Source organism: Vicugna pacos, chromosome 11 (assembly GCF_048564905.1).
Source record: "Vicugna pacos chromosome 11, VicPac4, whole genome shotgun sequence".
In the NCBI taxonomy this organism is placed as follows: Eukaryota; Metazoa; Chordata; class Mammalia; order Artiodactyla; family Camelidae; genus Vicugna; species Vicugna pacos.
Window position 1 is genome coordinate 89,916,446 of NC_132997.1, and position 20,800 is coordinate 89,937,245.

At 53.6% G+C, this 20,800-nt stretch overlaps 1 protein-coding gene and 1 long non-coding RNA gene across 3 annotated transcripts; both read left to right on the plus strand.

Moving 5' to 3' along the window:
- The first annotated feature begins 5,383 nt into the window (after window positions 1-5,383).
- Window positions 5,384-8,586, plus strand: LOC140699442 (uncharacterized). The gene is made up of 2 exons (XR_012077616.1): window positions 5,384-5,470; window positions 8,310-8,586. It is a non-coding gene; the product is annotated as an uncharacterized lncRNA (long non-coding RNA).
- A 3,894-nt stretch (window positions 8,587-12,480) lies between these two features.
- On the plus strand, window positions 12,481-19,795 carry EMX2 (empty spiracles homeobox 2). 2 transcript variants are annotated; one of them, XM_015235857.3, is made up of 3 exons: window positions 12,481-14,031; window positions 15,937-16,121; window positions 18,321-19,795. In XM_015235857.3, exons 1-3 carry the CDS (start codon window positions 13,626-13,628, stop codon window positions 18,486-18,488), a joined length of 759 nt encoding a protein of 252 aa, XP_015091343.2. In that variant the 5' UTR covers window positions 12,481-13,625; the 3' UTR covers window positions 18,489-19,795. The 2 variants fall into 2 exon arrangements, with proteins under 2 accessions (XP_015091343.2, XP_031538400.1); XM_031682540.2 differs by lacking the exon at window positions 15,937-16,121 and having other exon boundaries at window positions 13,538-14,031.
- Window positions 19,796-20,800: the final 1,005 nt, after the last annotated feature.

Consider the following 20,800-nt stretch of genomic DNA (forward strand, 5'->3'; position numbering starts at 1 on the left):
ATTTAACTGCAGGCCTGAAGAGGGGGGCAGAGCTGAGAAGGGCTGGTGGTACTGGGGAGACAAGCCTGGTATCCTCCTCTGTGAAGTTCCGGGTATTGTATGTAGCTTGCCTTAGCTCAACATCTCACGCTTTCTTTTTTCTTTTTTTTTTTAATTCTCCCCCACCCCTCCAGTTTGGTCTTTTGCTATAGTATTTGTCCAGGATTCTTTCCTTCCTTTCTTTTTCTTTATTGAGGTATAAAATTTTACAGTAAAATACACAGGTCTTCAGTTTGGTGAGTTTTAGCAATTGTATACATGTTACCATAGCCCAAATGAAGACGTAAAGCATGTCTAGGACCCCAGAATGCTTCCTTGTACCCCTTTACAGTGAACCCTCTCCCAGAGTTCTCCCAGAGAACTCTTCTGAATTCTATATCCAGTTATAAACTTTGTAAACAGAATCACACAGTGTATTTCTTCCCTTTCTTTTATTTACTAGACCATCAATAATGAAAAGGTGTGTTTACATAAACTACTTTTCTTTTTTGAGGTGTCAAAAGTTAATGTTGGGCAGTGGTGACCTCTGGTTAGGGGGAATTTAAGTGATTTAAGTGATTGTTGCTTTCTTCTTTGTACATTCTAGTTTAGTATAAAGATATACATATAATTTTATAATAATGAGAATAAATGAAGCTTTTTCATGGGACAGAGAGACATGGCTCTTATGGAGAGTGAAAAAGTGAGGTTCAGAATGAGTGTGGGGATGGAGTCCTGGCTGGCTGATGGCTGAGAACACTCTTCCCTGACAAGACTCTTGGTGGTGGCTGGGGATTTGGTACATCCTCTCAAGGTCAGAGACCCCTCCAGCCATTTCCTATCTGGAGTCTCAATTACCCCTTTGGATATGAAATTATTTGATCAAAGAATTCAACCAACCTCAAACTCTCCCCCTTAGATCTTAGCAAAGAGAAGGCATTGTCCAAGCAAGGGTTAAAAATACTATTAAAGTCCAGAAAAAATACACAGACAGAAACAATTTCAAACCCTTGATTACATATTGGAGTTCTAGTGATGCACGTAAGGCAAATGGTAATAGACCAAAACCTACAAACACTAATAGAGCAAAAATTGCAGATGAAGTCTACAATTGGACTCTGAGTAACATCTGAACATAGCTAAGGGGCAACTCCTTTTCTGTTTCCTTGATGGTCCTGCAATACAGATTGCTGCAATACATACATGGAGAAAGAATGAGTCTAATAGAGGCATAAATAAAGAGAAAGTTTTGAATCCCGAAAAAACATTTGCAGAAACGCTTATAACAAAGAGAAAACAACCTAGCAGTTTCACAACAGAATGAGAGGCCTAACTCTGTTGGTTAAATGGTCCCATATGTGGTATCTGCAGAGCTGGGAGGCTTGGAATGGGCCGGCCCAGGCCAGTGCCAGGGCTCTGCGCGAACTGGCTGGGCAGTGATCAAGTAGTTCTACCTCACCGAGCCTGTTTCTGCCTCCCTAAACTGCAGTGAGAACAGCAGTATCCACCGGACGGGGGCGGTGGGAAAGGTGATTGAAGTGAGGTGGGAGCAAGCTCTCTGTACACCGTCTATGCTGTCTGTGTGCCAGCTGCTTACTGTCTCTTCTGGACCTGAAATAAGTGCTCTGGGGAGAGTGGGATCCAGGCTCTGCATCCTCTCGTTATTGAATTTGGGGTGGGGGGAGTCAAGAGCAAAGTGTTACCTCTTTTCTTACCCAGTCAGCAAAGTATTATCTTTTTTCTCGCCCTGTGAGACTTCCTCACTGGGGAAAGAGGGCATTTTGATGGAAAATAAGAGATGGTGGCGGGAAGAAATGAAAGACCTGCAATGGAATCCAAGTCTCACTAGCTGTGTGTGACCGTGGGTGAACCCCTTAGCATTTCAGAGCCTCAGTTTTCTCATCTGGAAAGTGAGAAGCCGCATTCTTCGATGAATTGCTCGGACCACCGGATGAGGTAGATCCTTGTAACAGGCGCTTAGCATAGTACTGCGACAGGTGCCATCGGTGACAGAAATGCACTGTCTCCCGTGCAAGGTGCTCTGATGGTAAATGAGCAGTGAAATCGACCCTGTCTTGTTCCCAGCACACCTGAGCAGCTGCCCCTTAAACCAGGATCATGGGGGCTCAGAGTAAGGGGCAGTAATATGGAACTCTAATGCTTATGCAATTAAAGTTTCCCACCACACTGGGCAGGGGCAAGATGGATCACCTGAGTGGAGAAAATATTGCAGACGGGCCAGATGTGCTGAAGCCCGTCTAGGGGAGCCCCACATCCACCTGCTTGGCACTGTGACCCACCCTTCATCTGGGAGCCTTGGCATCCTGTGAGTGTGCAGACGCCTCCCCACGCAGCCAGCCTCGGAGACTGCAGCCATTGATTGAGGAGGGGGAGGGGTCGGTTGCTTTTTTCTTAGCAACATGAAGACATTTTCCCACTTCCGGTCCCCAGCGCATGTTAGCACACACCCCAGAGCCCAGTCAGGGACAGAGCAGTGAGGACATAGCCTGCACTCTTCCACGTCCGCAAAAACCTTTCCCCAAGGCTGGGGAAAAGGCCAGCTCAGAGGCGGGCTCCGGGCTCCCTGAACCTGGGGTTTTGCCTGAAGTGGGGAGCCCATCTCTTGGTTAGATTTTAGCCAAGTTTCATGGTTTTGTTTCATGATGTTCACCAGGTAGCTATTTGGAGGATTTGCTTTTAAGAAATAAACAGCCCACCGCACCTTGCATTTCGGTGGTCTCTGACCCCTCTTGCCCCTTCACTAAGTCTTCCTCGAGCCCACCCCGTTGCCCCCTCCCCCGCCACATCAGTTTCTCTTCCCGACTCCCAGGCCTCTGAAGTAGACGCCTTCCGGTCCTCAGGCTGCAAAGTTAGGGCGTTTCTCATTTCTGATGCCCGCCGTACCTGACTTCGGTTGTCTTTTTTTTTTCCCGCCCATCCATAAACTGAATGTCCGGTGCGGAGGCGATAACCTTCGGACATCCGAAATCCAGCTTTTGTTCCACCTGGCCCCTGCCCTCCTGCGGGAGCTCCCAACTGCCCGCTTTCTTCGGCTCTTGGCTCTTAATCGAAAAGCGGACTGTAGCTGGGACCACTCGGCCTGCAGGCGGTCCAAGCCACGGACAGCTTTTCCTGGCGCGGGGTCGGAGGGCGGCTGCAGGCTGGAGCGGGGACCCCGGGAGCCCGGACCGCTGTGCGCGCCCGCGTCGCGCGCGGAGGCCGGAGCCGCCAGTGCGGCGTCTGGAGCCCAGAATCCGGGGTGAAAGGCTTCCGCTGCTCTCCCAGACGCCTCAGCTGAGCATATGCTGCACTCCCCAAATTCATTTTTAATTCATGACATCAGTGTAGGGACCATCGGAGCCTCTAAACAGCCTCTCTCAAAACCAAAACAACCACACGACGCAATCGAGAAGAGCCAGCCACTAGGTCCAGAACGTTTCTTCCTCTGTCCCCAGGGAATGGGCGTTTGGAAAACCACTTTCTAGAGCGGACCTGCTGTCCCTTACGGCCGAGTTACCCGCTCCCGCCTTTCCCTGGGGCCGAAATTGGACCCCAGGGCATTTGTTATAAGGACAGCTGGTGTCAAAGTGGTTTCCACTAGGACTTTTTAAAAAAAAAATAACTTTGTATGAAAACGATCAAATATGTACTTGCAGGGAAATTAAAGGCTCCCCAAATACTTTTACACACATACGTAAAATAAATATATTTATATGTACATATATATCCAGAACTATCTACACATGAAGTATAACATGTAACGTATAAAATGTGTCATATGTTAACTAACATAATAATGTAAATTGGAACTCGAGCTTAAATATATGGTAGACAGTATAGGACATGATGAAACCATATAATACATATTATATGCTAAATAATATATACTACAAACGGATCATATATATAATATATTACAAACACATATATTAAACAGAATGTCCTCCTCTAAAATATTCACGGTGCTGGAGCTCGTGATCGCTGAGCCCCAGCTCAGCATGGGGCACTTCGGCGGAAGGAGGGAGGTGCACAACGGTTCCCTGGATGCTGAAGCCCCCACCCCATTTCTTGCCCCATCCCAGCTCCCCACACACCCAAGTGTCTTGGGGTAGATGTAAAGATTCCAAACGACCAGCTCCTTATTGGAGCAACGGAGATAACAGATTATATTTTACAGAGGTCAGACTCCAATGAAGGGGGAGACACAAATTTCTTAAACGACCCGGGAACGTTCAGTCGCGCGTTCATTGTAAGCCCTGAGCGTTTGGAGGTGGGTCCCGCGAGGGTAAACCTAAGAGTTCTCTTTGACACGTAAGACAACTTAAAGTGCCATTTTTCCAACGTAGGCATTTAGAGAGAATTCGGAAATTGAAACGAATCTTGTTATATGCAAGACTTGAACGTTCCAGAGGCCCTTTAAAACTGCGGTTAGAAGGGCGGTTAAGAAACCCGTGGATGGGCTGCAAGGAGACGATTCAAAGCAAAGCAAAATGCAGTTAGAAATTTGATATTAACCGCGCACTCGCAAGTAGTGCAGCCTAACAATAATCGCTGCGCGTGTTTACTCTTCTGATGCTGGGGAAATCGGAGAAACACTTTGACAGCGAAGTTACCCTAAAGTGTTACATCGTTTAAAAGGGGAATATATTTCAGTTGGCTTTTTGGCAAACTAAAACGATGTGCATGGGAATTCGTTTTTCTCCAGAGTTGCCCAGAAGCGGAACCTCAAAATCAGTTGTCTGGAAGATGGGGGGCGGGGGTGTGTTAAACGAGGGTGGTTTTAGATGGGAACGCTCATTACTCTTCCTCAGAGCGGCCCCCAGACCCCAGGAGCCTCTCCCGACCCTCGGTTCCTGGGTCGGAGGCCGAGGCGTACGCCGGGAGGAGAGAGCGCGGGGCTGTTGGGCCATGCGCGGCCCTGGGGCGCGCAGCCGCGCCAGCAGCTTTTATTTGCAGTCTCTTTAACTCTCCATTTCTGGTTCTCTTCCCTTCGAGCGCCCTGCCGCGGAGTGTTAGACAAGCCCTGTCGTCTGTGGGCTCTCACCTCAGAGTCAATATTATCTCAGATGGGCACAATAGACTGGAATGAAAAGCTAATATTGAACCAATGAGGTCCCTGCCCGCACCGCCGCGTTGCCACCCTTTGTTGCGTAGACCCCGGCGAGCCGCTGGCGGCCAGGCTAAGCGGAGGGCAGCCGCGGTCGGGCCTCTCCCGGTCCCCGCCGGGGGTGTGCATGGGGCGGGGGTTGGGGTTGGGGTGAGGGTGGGGGTGGGAAGCCGGACCCAGCTTTGGCCGCCTGAAGACCTCTGGAGGGCCCCATTCTCTGCCTCTGCTCCAGCCGCCAGAGGCTCCGCGGAGTCGCGGGGGAAGCGGGGCGCACCGCGTGTCCCAACGCCCAGATACCGAGGAGACGCAAATAGGAAAGCGGGGTCTGGTGTGTCCAAGCTCCAGGTGCTAGGGCCCCCGAATGTGAGCGTGGCGGGGCGGTGCAGCTGTGGGGCCGAACCAGAAGACTGCATCCCGATCGATCGTCCTGGGAGGCCGTCTGCCTGCCGCTGCGGCCGCCAGTAATTAAAGATAGCCAGGGGCCGTGGCTCCGGAAGGGGGTCTCCTCATGAGGAGGGCGGTCAGACCCTATCTGTAGGCCTCTTTGGAAGCTCCTACCCCCTGGCCACTCTTCTGTCCCCTGGCCAGCTCTGGGCAGGCTGGGCAGAGCTAAGGAGGCAGAGGTCGCTGGGCCAGGGGCTTTTGGGGCGTCTTGCTGGCTGAGAGGGAGGGCTCAGGCCGCGCTCCCGGATTCTGGACCTCCGGCGCAGGGCATCCTCGGAGATTTCAGGGATGCTTTGAAGAGAAACGCGAAGCTGGGTAACGCACGGAGTCTCGGTGGAGGCCTCAGAGCGCCGGGCAGGCCAGCGCTGGCCTACCAGAGCTTCCGTTTACTGGCGCAGGGAGGCCGCCATAGACCCACTAGTCCTAAATCAGGCGCTTGAGTCCTCAGGAGGCGACCTGGGAAGGAGCAAGACGGCTTGAGGAAAGGCCTTAGGCTGGAAAAGGGGGCCTAGAGGACAATGGTGGGCAAGGGGGTTCGAGGCAAGTGATGGAGTTGTACTATGTGGGGCTGCCTGAAAGAGACAGTTTGGGCGCCCCAGACAGCCTGCGGGGGAGCTTTTAGCCGCCATCTCTCATTGTCTTGAATGCAGGTGTCTATCGAGGCTGGAGGTAGCGGGAGCTGGAGGTTGGAGGCAGGGCTGTCTCAGGGCTTCTCGCAGGGTGACCTCTCTGAGTCTCGGTTTTCTCATCTGGAAAATGGGTATCATGATTCCTTCCACAGCAGATTGTGAGGTTCACTGAGCTCTTGGTGTAAGCAAACACGCCTTTAAAAGCTAAAGTTCGACACAGGGAAAGGAATTGTTCTTCTAAGTCTTCCTGGCATCCTCTCCAGGTTTCATGGAGAGCTAAAGTGTCCAAGAGAAGAAGCCTCCAGTTGCCTTCTTTCCTCAAATGACCACAACCGCCTTTCTAAGCCCTAGCCCAAACTTCCAGAGTCCAGAAAATGGGGAAGTACAAAAAAGAGACAATAAAGTGCCTAAGAGAGAGGCTGGTGGGACACCAACGTTTCAGAAGCCTCTCCTAAGGTGGAAGGTGAATTCCCGTTGACTACCCCAAGCAGCTCGTTAGAGGACTGGAACCCAAGTTACATACAAGGCCCGTGACCAGTGGCAAGAGCAGAGTCTGAAACGAAAAGATGTCCGGGAAGGTGGCAGAGGAGCCTGTGGCCCGCTAAACAGGTCATCTTATCTTTCAGCAGGGAGCTTCTGGCAACAGTCCATGGCCTTGTAGCCCAATGAAGCAAAGCTTTTGGGACTGCTGGAAAGGAAAGCAATAACCCCACCCACCCACTAGCAGGGACAGTGCAGGGGCGCTATCTCCATCCCTGTCCAGGCAGTCAGTCGCCTGAGCAAGTGTGCCTATGTTCCCTAATTCCTGTGTCCCTGTGTCTGTCAGTCAGCATGCCCCTTTCTTATCCTTGCTTGGCCTTTCGACTTTCATTTGAAGGCAGCCGAGGGAGAAAGAAACTGGGACCTCCTTTTATCTGTTTCCTTGCTTTCGATCGTGAATCGGCACAGGCGCTGTGTTCGTTGACGAGTTTCAACGTGGTGAAGGAGGTAAACTCCACGGTCAGGTCTTGCGTGTGGCTTCACGGGTCAGTGCGGAGTTCCTGGCTCTGAAACGCTGGCTCTCAAAAAGGGACGGATCTCAGAGACCCAGACGTGCAGGCACTCGTAGGCTCCTGCTAACTAACGCCCGGAAAAGGACAGAGCCTGCTTCCTGCAGTCCGGTGCAGCAGAGGCCTGGACCAGGGTCCAGACCCTCCTGCGAGGGCTCAGTCCCCCCAGAGGAAGCTTTGAACAGTTACCCGCAGGTTTCCAACGAACTTTGCTTGGATTCCAGGGCTTCATCTCACTGGAGGAACCTACTTGCACAGGGACAGATGAGTACACGCGCACCAGAAGGAAGGGACCAGTCACCCGGGCCAGGTCATGGCCACCTAATCTGGCTGGTGATCAAATGCTACCTCAGCAATAACCATCAGGATCCCTGTCTCAGGGCGTCCTCCACCGGCCACGAGGGGGCTTGAAGTTAAGAGGGGCAGCACTCCGCAACCCCAGCTCTTTGGATTCCACCCCAGGCGGGGCCAGTGCAGGCCATCCCATCCTGCGAGCCACCAGGGTCAGGGGCCTCAGACACAACAGAAATTGGCCGCATTTGTGCAGTATTGCCCTGGCATAGGTGATCACGGCCTCGTCGTCCCTTTTAGAGCAGAACCCGTCCCCTCTTCCTTTCACTCTTCCGAAGGAAGCCAGATTCCTAGCGAAGCTGGAATTCCAGCGTGAGCGGTAAACTCTGAAATGGGGAGCTGGAGCTGATGGAGGGAGGAGGGACGCATGTCCTAGACGTCCTCTCTCCTCTGTGGCCAGTGAGCCTCCTTTGACTTCCTCTCCTGGCTCAGACTTCGGTCACGGTAAGGTCTTGCCAGTGGGGCACAACCCCAGCACTCTGGGGCGCACGGGGCTCAGCGGCTCCACGGGTATGCTGCCCGCGCCCAGCCCTCGCCACTAGGCGCCGCTGCGCGCACGCGGATATCCACCCCGGGCTGCCGTGCCTGCCCAGCTAGCGGCCTCTAGGGAGGGCACCAGAAAGGGATTTGCCTTAATAACAATTTAAAAAACCCGTTTTTTTGATATTAATTTTTCTTTTCGTTTTACCACTGCTGCCCTATGCAATTCAGAGAGGCCGGATGACTGGAAATCACTGTGGGCTGGAGGAATTCTTAACCGAGTCCTGAGGATCTCCCCATCCCTGGGACACCTTCGGCCCTGGAAAGGGCTCACTCTCCACTGACGCCTGTGCTTCCCGCATTGCCTTGCCGGCGCACACTGCAGGCTGGCGGGACTGGCTCTCCGGGAGGGTCCTGACCACGGCGACTTGGATTTAGCCCAGCGCGGCAGGTAGGCAGGATGTACAAGGCCATGGCCTCACATCAACTAAAATCTGATGAACGGAAACTGTGCCAAGCATTAGCTCATTTACTCCTCTCAAACAACTAAGATATTTCCTTTTCATAAATGAGGAAACCGAGGCTCGAGAAGGTGAAGGTCACACAGGTAGAGACCCCAGGCAGCACCTGGGCACCTATCCAGAGTTGCATGAATCTATGCATCCACTCCAGTTATCACACAGTTCTATCAGGAGCCGAGCAAGGGAGAAGCAGAAGCAGGGTGAGGTGGGCCTGGTGGGACACTCAGAGCAGATGGTACGGGAGATCACCGGAAAGCTCTGCCCTTTGATGTCTCCTACTAGCCAGGAATCCAAGCCTCTCCTACTCGCAGAACCTCCCTAGAGAACTCCCTGGCATTTGGGGGAACACTGGAGGGGAGAATGGCAGGAGCGTGAGATGAGCAATAGCTCATGTTTGTACAACTTGATTGCTCCATCTCCAAGCCCAGCAACAAGCCCTGGAGGTGGGTAGGTAATAATAATAACCTCAACACCAAGGACAAGAGCTCACTTTTGTTACAGGTCATTCATTATATGCTGGACACTAAGCACTTTGCTTGGCTTACATGTTGAGCAACCTCAAGGGCCAAGGTACTATTATTTACGTCGTTTTCCCAGAAGAGATAACAGGCAACAGAGAGTTAGGTAACTTGCCCACGGTCATCCAGGCCTGATTTTTGCAGGGAGGGGGGCAGGTTTACTAAGGTGTAACTTACACACAGTAAAACTCACCCTTCGTAGTGTACAGTTGTATGAGTTTTTAAGACACACACGAGAGTGTAATTACGATCACAATTGGGAAGCAGAAGGGTTCTACCACTCCCCCAGACAGGGCGGTCTCCTACCCTCCATGGCCTCTCAAGCAGCATTTCACAGGTGACAAAATGGTCGGGAGAGGTTGTGGTGTTGCCCAAGATCGCTTGGTCAGTAAGTGGCAGATCCGAGAATGGAACTTTCATCACATGTCTGCTAGTTCAGCTGCCTGCAGCGTGTAGATTCTTGAGTCTACAGAGCAAAACCCTCAGCGACTCGGGATGTGGGGATTGGGACCTCTTGCTCTAAGATGGAGCCTCAGAAATCCCCCCACTTCTCACTGCTCACACCGGTACTTAACCAAACACCCACTCTTCCTGGGCAGCTAAGGAACAAAGAGGGGCCGGATTCTGCAAGGCTGAAGACGCCACAAGTTAAATGAATGGCAGCCGCTGGGTCCTAGGAGTAGAGTCTAGAGGCAGCTCAGGGTCCAAGTCCAGACTAGAGTGCCCAGCACCCTCATGTACAAGCACTCGCCAGCCTGGTTAATGATTTACTCTCCTAGTTAATTTCTCCACACGTCGGGGCTGGGCAGCTCGAAACTTTCGGAGCTCTTCTGTCTGGGCACATGAATTAGCATAGATTTCTCAGTGTCCAGGTCTTCCGTGTTGGGCCTCTGACTCACTGGAAACCCGCTTCTCCCTTGTGGGGGCCCAGGAGAGGTTTAGCCACCAGCAGCGCATAGGGGCAGAGGAACTGCCAAGTCCTACTCCTGCCAGGAGGGCGGGCATCAGACTCCTTCACCCTCGCCTACCTGGTGGTAACTGGAGCCCCCGGGGCAAACCTGGCCCTGTCAGAGTAGTTTGCAAGAGGCTGGTGGCCTGCAAGGACAATGCATACTGGGAGCGGCCTGGGCACTCTGCCCCAGACGAACCACTGTCCCTGCCTCAGGAGCGAGGCTGAGACTCTGGGCTCCATAGCGTTGCTCACTTCCTTGGGACACTCTCCGGACACATCTTGGCCAAAGTAGGGTGAGGGTTAGGGGGCAGAGAAGGGGTTTAAGATAGTACCAGCAACACTTTAGTGCTTACTCTGAGAGTTCAGTAGAGGGGGAACTTATCACACCATGGCTGGCCTCACTTCACCTCTCAGACACTGATTGGATCTCCTTTACTTTCAAGGTCATCTACTGTCATACCCCCAGCCAAGATCACTAAGACTGTGCCTAAATGACCACTCCCAGCCTTGCAGCCAGGGCAGGGCTCTTAGTGCCCTAAGTTTTCCACTTGGAGCCTAAGGAGTTTGGAAGGCCTGGCCTGAGGTCAGGCCTGACTCTCTAGCCCTGCTGGAGATCCTTCCATGGAGAAAGGGATCCTCTCTCATGGGCTCCAGGATCCAGGATCTACAGCCCATCTAAATTGGGTATTTCTTTCCAGAAGGGAGGACTGACCCTTACCTCCACCCCAGGCTGGCTGGCTAGCACAGCCCAAAAACTTCCACTTTCCCTGGTGCTTCAGGCTTCCTGCCCACCAGGGCACAGTGAGGCTTTGTCTCTACAGCCTAATTGAGGGAAAGATTTCTGAATTAGAGACAATATTTTTGGAGGTCAGTGTTTCAGGACCCAGGGAGGTGTGTATTCAAACTGCTCCCCTCCCCAAGAGGCTGGATTGAACACCCTGTATCCTTGAGCCTAGGGAAAAGGATGAGGGGGGGTGGGGAATGCCACAAAGCAAGGTTGCCCACTAGGGGTGAAAACCCAGCCAAGACCCCTGCCCAGAGCTGGTGGCAGAGGGCTGAAGCCTGAGGCAGGTTTCTTGGGGCGAGTGCAGACCTGAGGCCCACACCTGTATCGTGTGTGTATGTATGTGTGCCCTGGGAATGTTCAGGGAGACAGCATGAATAATCTCTTTTGGGCCCTCACTAAGGTCAGGTGCCAGGCAACCCCAGAAAACACACCCTTAACTCCTCTTTTGCCTGGAGTGTTTTCCAAAAGGGAGTTTAGACCCTCTTCGCACCCTACCCCCAAACACAGATCATGCCTGGGATAAAATGGAGAAATTGACATGAACATAAACACACAGCAGATGAAACTATAGAGAATCAGGGCAGAGAGTGGGCAGCTGAGAAAGCAGGGGAGCATGTCCGGAGATCTGGGGATCTTTGATTGATGAATCCGGTGGCGTTGAAGCCTGACTTTACATGATTTCCCTCTTCTCCCTCTCCCAATCGACATTTTTTGGGTCTCACGGCAACCTAGTCACCAAACACTGGCATTTCTTCATCCTTAAGAGAAATGACATGGGCCTCCAAGTAATAGATTAAAAGGATGCCAGATTTATTTTAAATCATTAATTGCAAACGTGCAAAATACCTGCTGGTACTTCACTTAAGAAGAATGTAACTGGCAAAAAGAAAAAGAGGAAAAAAGAGGCGGCTGATGAATAGATAATAGATCTTTAACCACCAATAAACAGAGAGCAGCGCCAGCAGCCTGGGGGATGTGATCATAATTATGCCGCTGCGTGAGCCAATGGGGACGAGGGAACTCGGCCCTAAAATCATCCCAAAACCGAAGGCGAGCTCGAAAATGCGGACAAGGCTTGGGACCGGAGAAGCGATCTGCACTCCCTAGTTGCAAGCCCTGGGTTTGCAGAGCAACCCGCCCCTGGGACGACAGATGGCAGAATAATAATAGAAATAATAATGATAATAATAACGATGACAATAATAATAGCAGCAATAATAACAATACCAACAGCACTAACAAAAATTATAACGACAACGCAGTGGTAATAGTAGTACCCATCAGTCTCTCCCTTGACCTTGGACCCTCAGTCCCAGATAATGCAGAAGGAATTATGTGCGGGAAGATGAACACCCTCCCGGAGGAAAATATCCCGGAGAGCCTGTGGGCTAGTTGGAAGCCCATCTCCCGGGCTGGGTCATCCACTCTAGTCTCATCTTGGAAACCAACGAGCCGGGTCATGGATCGCGAAAGGAGCGACCCTCGGACGTCGGGGCTACGTGTCGTTGGAGGACCCCCCCTCCCCCGACAAGACTCCCTCCTCACCTAGGAAACCGCCAGGCGTTTTCTGGGGGTAGGGATTTGTGTGACCGAACGGAACCAACCCTTACCCACTTACCCTTGTGTGCTCCCGGGGCGATCCGAGCTCCCCTGACGCGGGGTCGTGGTGGGCAGCGGCGGAGGCGCGCTAGGGGTGAGGAATCTGTGTGTCAGTCTGTCCGTCTGTCCCACCAGTTCGGGTTCAGCAGGCTCGGGATCGAAGGGACCGCAGCGGAGGCGGCACCGGACGGGTACTCTGCAGGGACCCGGGTGCCCCGCAGGGAGTGGTGGTGGTGGAGAGAAGCAGGCGGTGGCTGAGTGGGAGGAGGTGGGGAAAGAGGAGGAGGAAGAAGAGGAGGAGGAGAAGAAGGAGGAAGAGGAGGAGGAGGAGGAGGAGGAGGAGAGGCTGAAGGAAGAGGAGGAGGCGAAAGAGGAGGAGAAGAAGCCTCAGCGGGCGCCGCGGGAGCGAGTGAGCTAGGAGCGCGGGGCTACAGAGCGGAGAGGCCAGGCGGCCTGGCGGGCGCGGGAGGCACGGTCGAGGCAGCGGCGCCGACTCCGTTCCACTCTCGGCCCGGATCCAGGCCTCCGGGTTCCCAGGCACTCGCCTCCCTCTGACGCACTTTAAAGAGTCTCCCCCCTTCCACCTCAGGGCGAGTAATAGCGACCAATCATCAAGCCATTTACCAGGCTTCGGAGGAAGCTGTTTATGTGATCCCCGCACTAATTAGGCTCATGAACTAACAAATCGTTTGCACAACTTGTGAAGAAGCGAACACTTCCATGGATTGTCCTTGGACTTAGGGCGCCCTGCCCGCATTTTGCAGAGGAGAGAAAACTTTTTTTTTTTGCTTCCTCTGAGAAACTTTCCCCCCCTCTCCTCCCTGCCTCTAACTCCGATCCCCCCACGCCATCTCGCCAAAAAAAAAAAATTACCCCAATCCACGCCTGCAAATTCTTCTGGAAGGATTTCCCCCCCCTCTCTCCAGGTTGGGTGCGTTTGGTGCAAGATTCTCGGGATCCTCGGCGTTGCCTCTCCCTCCCCTCCCCCCTCCTTTCCTTTTTCCTTTCCTTTCCTTTCTCTCTTCCTTTCCTCCCCCCACCCCCACCCCCAACAAACAAGTCCCCAATTCTCGTCGGTCCTCGCCGCGGGCAGCGGGCAGCGGGCGGCGGAGGCAGCGCGCCGCGGTCGCGGGGAGCCGGAAGCCCCGAGCGCCCGCTCCTCGGCGCAGCATGTTCCAGCCGGCGCCCAAGCGCTGCTTCACCATCGAGTCGCTGGTGGCCAAGGACAGTCCCCTGCCCGCCTCGCGCTCTGAGGACCCCATCCGTCCCGCGGCGCTCAGCTACGCCAACTCCAGCCCTATAAACCCGTTCCTCAACGGCTTCCACTCGGCCGCTGCCGCCGCCGCCGGCAGAGGCGTCTACTCCAACCCGGACTTGGTGTTCGCCGAGGCGGTCTCGCACCCGCCCAACCCCGCCGTGCCAGTGCACCCGGTGCCGCCGCCGCACGCCCTGGCCGCCCACCCCCTGCCCTCCTCGCACTCGCCACACCCCCTCTTCGCCTCGCAGCAACGGGACCCGTCCACCTTCTACCCTTGGCTCATCCACCGGTACCGATATCTGGGCCACCGCTTCCAAGGTAGGTGCCACGTCTCGGGGCTGCATTGCGCCGAAGCCCGCACTACCCTCGGCCTGCTCCGGGTGGGCGCCTGGCAAGGCCTGGGCGGAGGTTTCTCCCTCCGGTTCGCGCCCTGCATTCGGAAACTGGGCGGCGAGGGGCCGGGCATGGTGTTGGTCCCCAGTCTCGGAGCTGCGGCCAGTTTGGGGGCTGGCCTGCGGCCGCTTGACCCTTTAGGGAGGGGCGCAGAGAGAGGAGTTGTCCCCGAAGGTCGAGGCAGGCTGTCCCAGCCTGCTCGAGTGCCGGCGGCCAAGGAGTACAGAGCCCGCAGGGTCCCCAGGCTCTCTGCTTCCCCGGCGGTGCCCTCACCGCCCTGGCTCCGAGGGGCGCGGACAGGGCCCGGCCGCCAGGTTCGCCTTCGACTGCGTTCGACCGTGTTCGCCACCCACTCAGCGCCCCTACAGTCGCAGAAGACTGCGACTTCGCTGCCTCTGACCCTTTTCGGGCGGCGAGGAGGTCTTCGCGCTCCGAGAGCAAAGTCTGGGAATTTGTTTTATCCTGTTATTTTTGGAGACTCGGGGAGGGGCGGGAACCCGCGCGGGGAGAAACCTCCGAGGCTCGGCACTCTCGCCGAGACCTGCTCGATTCGGGCGCCGAGCGGCCACGGCGGGCAGGCAGGTTCGGTCTGGTTTTTGCTTTTGTTTTTCTTTTAAAAGAAATGAACCCGGTCGGAAGACAGGCCGGAGGAGATCTGTTTGGGTGTTTTCCTTTCTTGCTATTTTTTGGATTTGTTTGTTTTTTTTTTTCTCTGGGTGGAGGTGGGAGGAAAGTTAAAACTCCAGAAAAAGACGAGTAATTAGTTTAGCGATCTGAGCAGGGGGGAAAAGACCTACCTCCCGAGGCCGCCGATCAATACTCAACGACTTGTCCATTCATTAACCCTTTGCGTTCCTGCCGGAGCCTAAAATCAGGCAGATCCCCCTCCCCCATAATTAAAAAAAAAAAGCAAGCCAAACAAAAACAATGTTTTACTTTTATTCCCAGATCGGATCTGCATCCATTCCCGCTTGAACTGTCGATTTGTTTTTCTTTGGGTTTTTGGTGAATCGATTTGCCACCCTAATAAGTGAACCCGAAACTCTCTGGCTTTGCTAGAAAAGTTTAGTACTCTCTTTCTTCATTCTCTGCCAGCCACGCTCTTGGCTCCCGTGCCAGGCCAGAGTAATCGGAATCTTCCAGGGTTGCAGACAGCCCCATCGGGTGCCCACAGCTCGGTTTTCGATGCCTTCGCTCGCGTCTCCTAGTTCTCTGGAGCAGGGCAGCGGGGGAGCCGGGGCCTCGGGAGGCAGCGGCAGCAGAAACCCTGTGCACCCGCCGGCAAGATTTCGGTCCCGGCAGGGCTGCAACGATCCGCCTCTGCACTTTTCAGGAGGAGAAAGATTTAAATACTTTAAATATAAGTCCCGGAGAAAACTAGATAGCAACTAGTCGCCACTCCTCCCCCCATCCCCGGGGCAAAGTTTCCCCAGAGGTTAGAAAGATGAGAAAGCCGTTTCTTTGGGTCCTGGGCGCCAATCCTCGGGCCCAGCCTTGCTGCCCCCTCCTCTGCCTTAGGCGCCCGGCTCGGAGATGGAGAGGCTTGCGGCGCCAGGGCGGCTGCGAAGCCCGCCGAGGTCAGGAGCCTGGGGACTCACCCGCCGGGGCAGCTGCTGGGTGGGTGCCGCACAGGTACAGCCCCGGCGGTCCGTGCCAGGCAGCTGGACGGGTATCTCCTTCGTGCCTCTGGAGGGTCCCGGGTCCCCATGTGCCGAGCCGCACCAGCTACGTGGAGGCTCTTAGCGCGGTGCCGGGTCAGCCCGGCTTGGGAGAAGTGCGTGGCCCCGGCCAGGACGGCCCCCTTTAACCGGACTTCTGTGCCCCGCGCAGGGAACGACACAAGCCCGGAGAGCTTCCTTTTGCACAACGCGCTGGCCCGAAAGCCGAAGCGGATCCGAACCGCCTTTTCCCCTTCCCAGCTTCTGAGGCTGGAACACGCCTTCGAGAAGAACCACTACGTGGTGGGCGCCGAGAGGAAGCAGCTGGCGCACAGCCTCAGCCTCACGGAAACTCAGGTGAGCGGGCCCAGGCGCTGCGACCGCATCCTAAATCTCTGGACACACGCAGCCCGCAAAATGCGGAGGGTCTCCGGCAAACAGGCCGGAAGCTAGTTCCTTGCTCGGATTCAGGATATGTAAGTTTTGAGGTGCCCTTGGCCTCCTTGGGCTCCAGCAAGGGATTGTGGGAGCCAACTCGCATCAGGCTTTTTGGGGACGGGCTAAATTGCTCCTTCTGTACGGCTGGGCTGGACTTGCAGCTCCTGGCTGACACCTCTGCACTCTAGGTGAGACTTTCAGTGAGAGTATGAGGGCAGGGCTAGGGTTCAGGAAGAGGGAGAGCCCAGCAGTGTCGGGGTGTTTGGGGCTCTAGGCTGGAGAGAGGGCTGGGAGTGGGTTTATAGGCGAGTTCTGTGCGACCGTAGGCTCACGGTTCACATCGAAGTCTCCAGTTACTCCCCTTGAGGGGATCGGAGAGTCAGACCGCCGAGCCAGACATCCTGGGTGCGTCCCTAAATCAGAGAAACAGAGCTGGAAGGCTGCTGAGAGGGGCTGCCTCAGGGGGCAGACCCTTCTTTTGCAACAGGGTCTCGAGGCAGGACTGGCTGTGGCCTGCCGGGGGGCGGGGAGGGGACTTAGGGCTACAGTCGGCGCTACTGTACACGGAACCGCAGGGCGGGGTCAAAGTTCCCGGCAAACAGTAACATTTTTGGGCAGATTAAGTTGTAACATTTTTTTTTCTGGGAGGCGCAAAGAGGTCGAGGCTTTTGTTTTAAAACGTCCCCTCGGACAAAACCGAGGAGGGCCTCGCGGGTTGGTGCGGGGCCCGGCACAAGGCACGGCCCGGCTGATTTCTCCTGGACAGCCCAGGCGGCGGTGGTCTTTGTCCGCCTCGCTGCCCACGCTGCCTGGAGCCTTTGTGTGCGTGTCAAGCCCCGAGCGCACCGACGCGCGCCTTGGGCGAGCGCCGGGGAGAAATGAACCGTCCTCCCCCTCAATTAGCAAACTCAAAGCAAATTAAACTCAGCCTTGTTCCAGCTCTGCTTTTTCACGGGGCACTTTGGGGGACTGGGGCATTCGGGGAACAGTAAGCCTGGACCATGGCCTGCCCTCTCAAAGGAGGGAGTGGAGCCGACTTCAGGGGCTTGGGATACTGCTATCACAATGGGACAGCCCCAGGGGCATGGGAGGTACAGTCGCCACCATTTCCCTTACCTGCACCTCACTGCTGGGAAGCTTGCGCAGTGTTACTGTCTGGTCTGGTCACCGAATGGGACCCACCACCAGCTTCCCCAGGGGACAGTCGGGATAGCAGCTGAGCGCCACCTAATTGCTCCCCAGACCTTTAGCCGCGCTCACAGGAGGCCAGATTGCCAGCCCCGCCCTGGTGGGAAGTGATGTGACGGGGTGGGAGGTTGGCCCTGGCCTGTCCTGGGGCTGGTCAGGAGGAGGACAGAGGGGGGTCCTCTCTTCTCTTTCTGTTTTCCTCTTACTTCCCCTTTATCCCAGTCTTACAGAAGCTTTCACTTTTGAGCCTCTTTTCCTAGCTGGAAAGATGCAGCAGAGTTGGTCCCCAGGGTTCTGCACCCCACCATCCCCCTGGCTTCCTCTAGCAGTCCGCCTACAACCACTCCTCACCTGCAAGAGTCCTGGGCAGAGAGGATGAAGCTCAGGCAAATCCTGACTGCTGACCCAGGGCCCAGGCCTTGTAGAGGAGGCGCTATATTTAGGCAACGGCTGTGGAAACCGGCAGAAAATAGAAAGCACATTGGGCCGTGCAGGGAACTGCAGCAGCGGGAATGAGATGTTTCCTGCGCTGGCTAGGTAGAGGAAGTTAGGGACTTGTCTCTCTTTATTTTCCCTTACTTATTATTTTATAGAGGTTTCCCAGCGTTTGCAAGGCTTTTGCACTCAGTGAGATGTGGGTGTCCCCGGCAGGAAAAAGTGAGAAGAGGGCACTGTGTCCTCTGGGCCGTGGGGATCGTGGGGAGAAGTGCCCTGGGAGGGCCCAGAAGGGCAGGGAGCCAGCCTTCGCTCCCACCAAGGAAAAGGAGCTCTGCTCCCCAGCGGGGAGGCCATGGGGAGGCCGGCCGGGAGCACACGCGGCCGACGAGCTGGAATTTTAGTTTCAGACCCGGGTCTGGGCCAGGCAAAAGAGGAAGAGGTAGGAGGGCGCTGTGGAGAAGCTAACACGCCCCATCGGCCTCTCTCCTGCAGGTAAAAGTATGGTTTCAGAACAGAAGGACGAAGTTCAAAAGGCAGAAGCTGGAGGAAGAAGGCTCAGATTCGCAACAAAAGAAAAAAGGGACGCACCATATTAACCGGTGGAGAATCGCCACTAAGCAGGCGAGTCCCGAGGAAATAGACGTGACCTCAGACGATTAAAAACACAAACAGAACCCCACAGAAACGGACAACACGAAGCAAAACAGAGACAGGGAGAGGAGGGGAAGAAGAAAAAACCTACGAAACAAAAACAAACCGCACACACGCATTCACGGAGAAGGGGAGAGGGAGTCAGAGAGAGGAGCGGCGCGACGCAGACGTCGGGCAGTAAGAGCGCAGGGTCCTGATCCGAGCCGCGCCGCGAGGTCAGAGGACGAAGGCTCCTTGATGAACACGCAACCCTTGTCTAAGAGGCAGCTGAGTGAGTGACTGAGAGAGAGGGAGAGAGAGAGAGAGAGAGAGGGAGAGCGATCCGAAGGTGGCAAAGCCGAAGGCACTCTGACAAGGGGAGCTGTCAGTCAAACGCCAAACCAGCGAGACAAGATGATTGGCAGGTATTCCGTTTATCGCAGTCCGATTTAAAAATAAAATGATGATGATAATGATGATGATAAAAGAAAAAAAAAACCCAACCAGGCACAGGACTTTTTATTTTGCACTTCGGAGTGTTTTTCCCCAATCTTTAGAAATAATTAGTAACAATAACAATCGAAATTTCACAGCCAGCCCCATCCCACACCTGTTCAAAAACTTGAATTGCATGTAGCAGTTGTTGGGCGAATGATGTCTAAAGACAGAAAATGAATTGTAATTTCCTTTTCCTTTTAAAGACAGGTTCTGTGTGTTTTTTTATTTTGATTTTTTTCCAAGAAATGTGCAGTCTGTAAACTTTTTGATACCTTCTGACGTCAAAGTGATTGTGAAAGCTAAATGAAGTAGGCTCAGCGATAGTGGTCCTCTTACAGAGAATCGGGGAGCAGGATGGGGGGCTGAGGGTGGCGGGGGAGGGAGCCTACAAGAGGAGTCAGGACTTGTGCTGGAAAAAAAAAACACCTAAATTAATTCTATTTGTTGGACATTCCCTTTCCTAACATCCCAAGACTTAAAACCACGAAGTAAACTTCTCCTTTAAGTGGTTGGAGATAGTGGCCGAATACAATCATTTGCCGTAAAGGCCATTCCAAACTTTAAATTTATCTATTGCAAAAACTGAAGGACTGTAGTTAGCGGGGATGATGTTAAGTGTGGCCAAGGACACTGCGGCAAGTTTTCAAGCACTGAGTTTCTATTCCAAGATCATAGACTTACTAAAGAGAGTGACAAATGCTTCCTTAATGTCTTCTATACCAGAATGTAAATATTTTTGTGTTCTGTGTTAATTTGTTAGAATTCTAACACACTATATACTTCCAAGAAGTATGTCAATGTCAATATTTTGTCAATAAAGATTTATCAATATGCCCTCAGAGTAGTCGTCTTGGGAAATTGAAGTGGATTTTTTAAAAAAAGTAACTTTAATTTGAGTGTGGTCCTTCCTCAACTAGGCTCAACAAAACCAGGCTCCCCACCCACAAAAGGGCCAGACTGAGGGGTTCTTGGGCATTTTAAAGAGAGAAGAGGATGGAAAACAGGGAGGATTAGGAAAACTTAAGTCCCTCAGAAAAGGAGTGGGAGAAAAGTTTTCCAACCAGACTTCAGCCCATCGCAAGGCCTAAAGAGGGAGTTTAATTCGAATTTCGGGTTAAAAATGCTTACTACTCTTAACCTCTTTACAAAAGAAAACTGGACATACAGTTATCCATTGAGGAATATTCCCCCAGGATTGGGGAAAACACTTAACAGAATCAGAATCGTGAAACTTTTATACGGTTTCTGACTTTGAACCCCAAAGTACAAGGCTCTTCTCCCTTTCCCTCCCTCCCTCCCTCCCTCTCTTCCTTCCTTCCTTCCTTCCTTCCTTCCTTCCTTCCTTCCTTCCTTCCTTCCTTCCTTCCTTCCCTCCCTCTCTCCCTGGCCCCAATCTGCTGAAGGTGATGAGGTGAGCCCAAGGGCCTCAGTAGCCTTATAAGGCAAGCATTCTGAGAAACCGTCAACTCTTAATTTAAACATTAAAGAAAAAGTTGTAACCAGTCTTGGAGGAAACTTAGCTCCCCGCCCCACTTCTTCCCCCTTCTGGGGGTACGAGGTTGTTTTTGCATGCTTCATTTGCTTCTTATCCTGATAGGCTGCATTAATCAGTTTTATTTCCATTGATAGAGAAACCTCGTCTGTTCTGTTCGAGCTACAAAGCGTCCTGCGAGCTTTTGTGAAAGTGCAAATCAGTTTAAGCAATTATCATACCAGGAATATGAAGGGGAAAGAGGAGGCCTTGCCCAGTGGTCTCCTTTAATCTCTTAATCCACAGATCCAGGGGGGCTGCCTGGACATAATTTAGGACAATCTCCCCACCCTTTACACTGTGATAAGGCCAA

Coding starts and splice junctions, on each gene's coding strand:
- EMX2 (XM_015235857.3), top strand. CDS start 13,626: ATGTTCCAGCCGGCGCCCAAGCGCTGCTTCACCATCGAGTCGCTGGTG. Junction 14,032..15,936: donor TCTGGGCCACCGCTTCCAAG/GTAGGTGCCACG, acceptor TGCCCCGCGCAG/GGAACGACACAAGCCCGGAG. Junction 16,122..18,320: donor TCAGCCTCACGGAAACTCAG/GTGAGCGGGCCC, acceptor TCTCTCCTGCAG/GTAAAAGTATGGTTTCAGAA.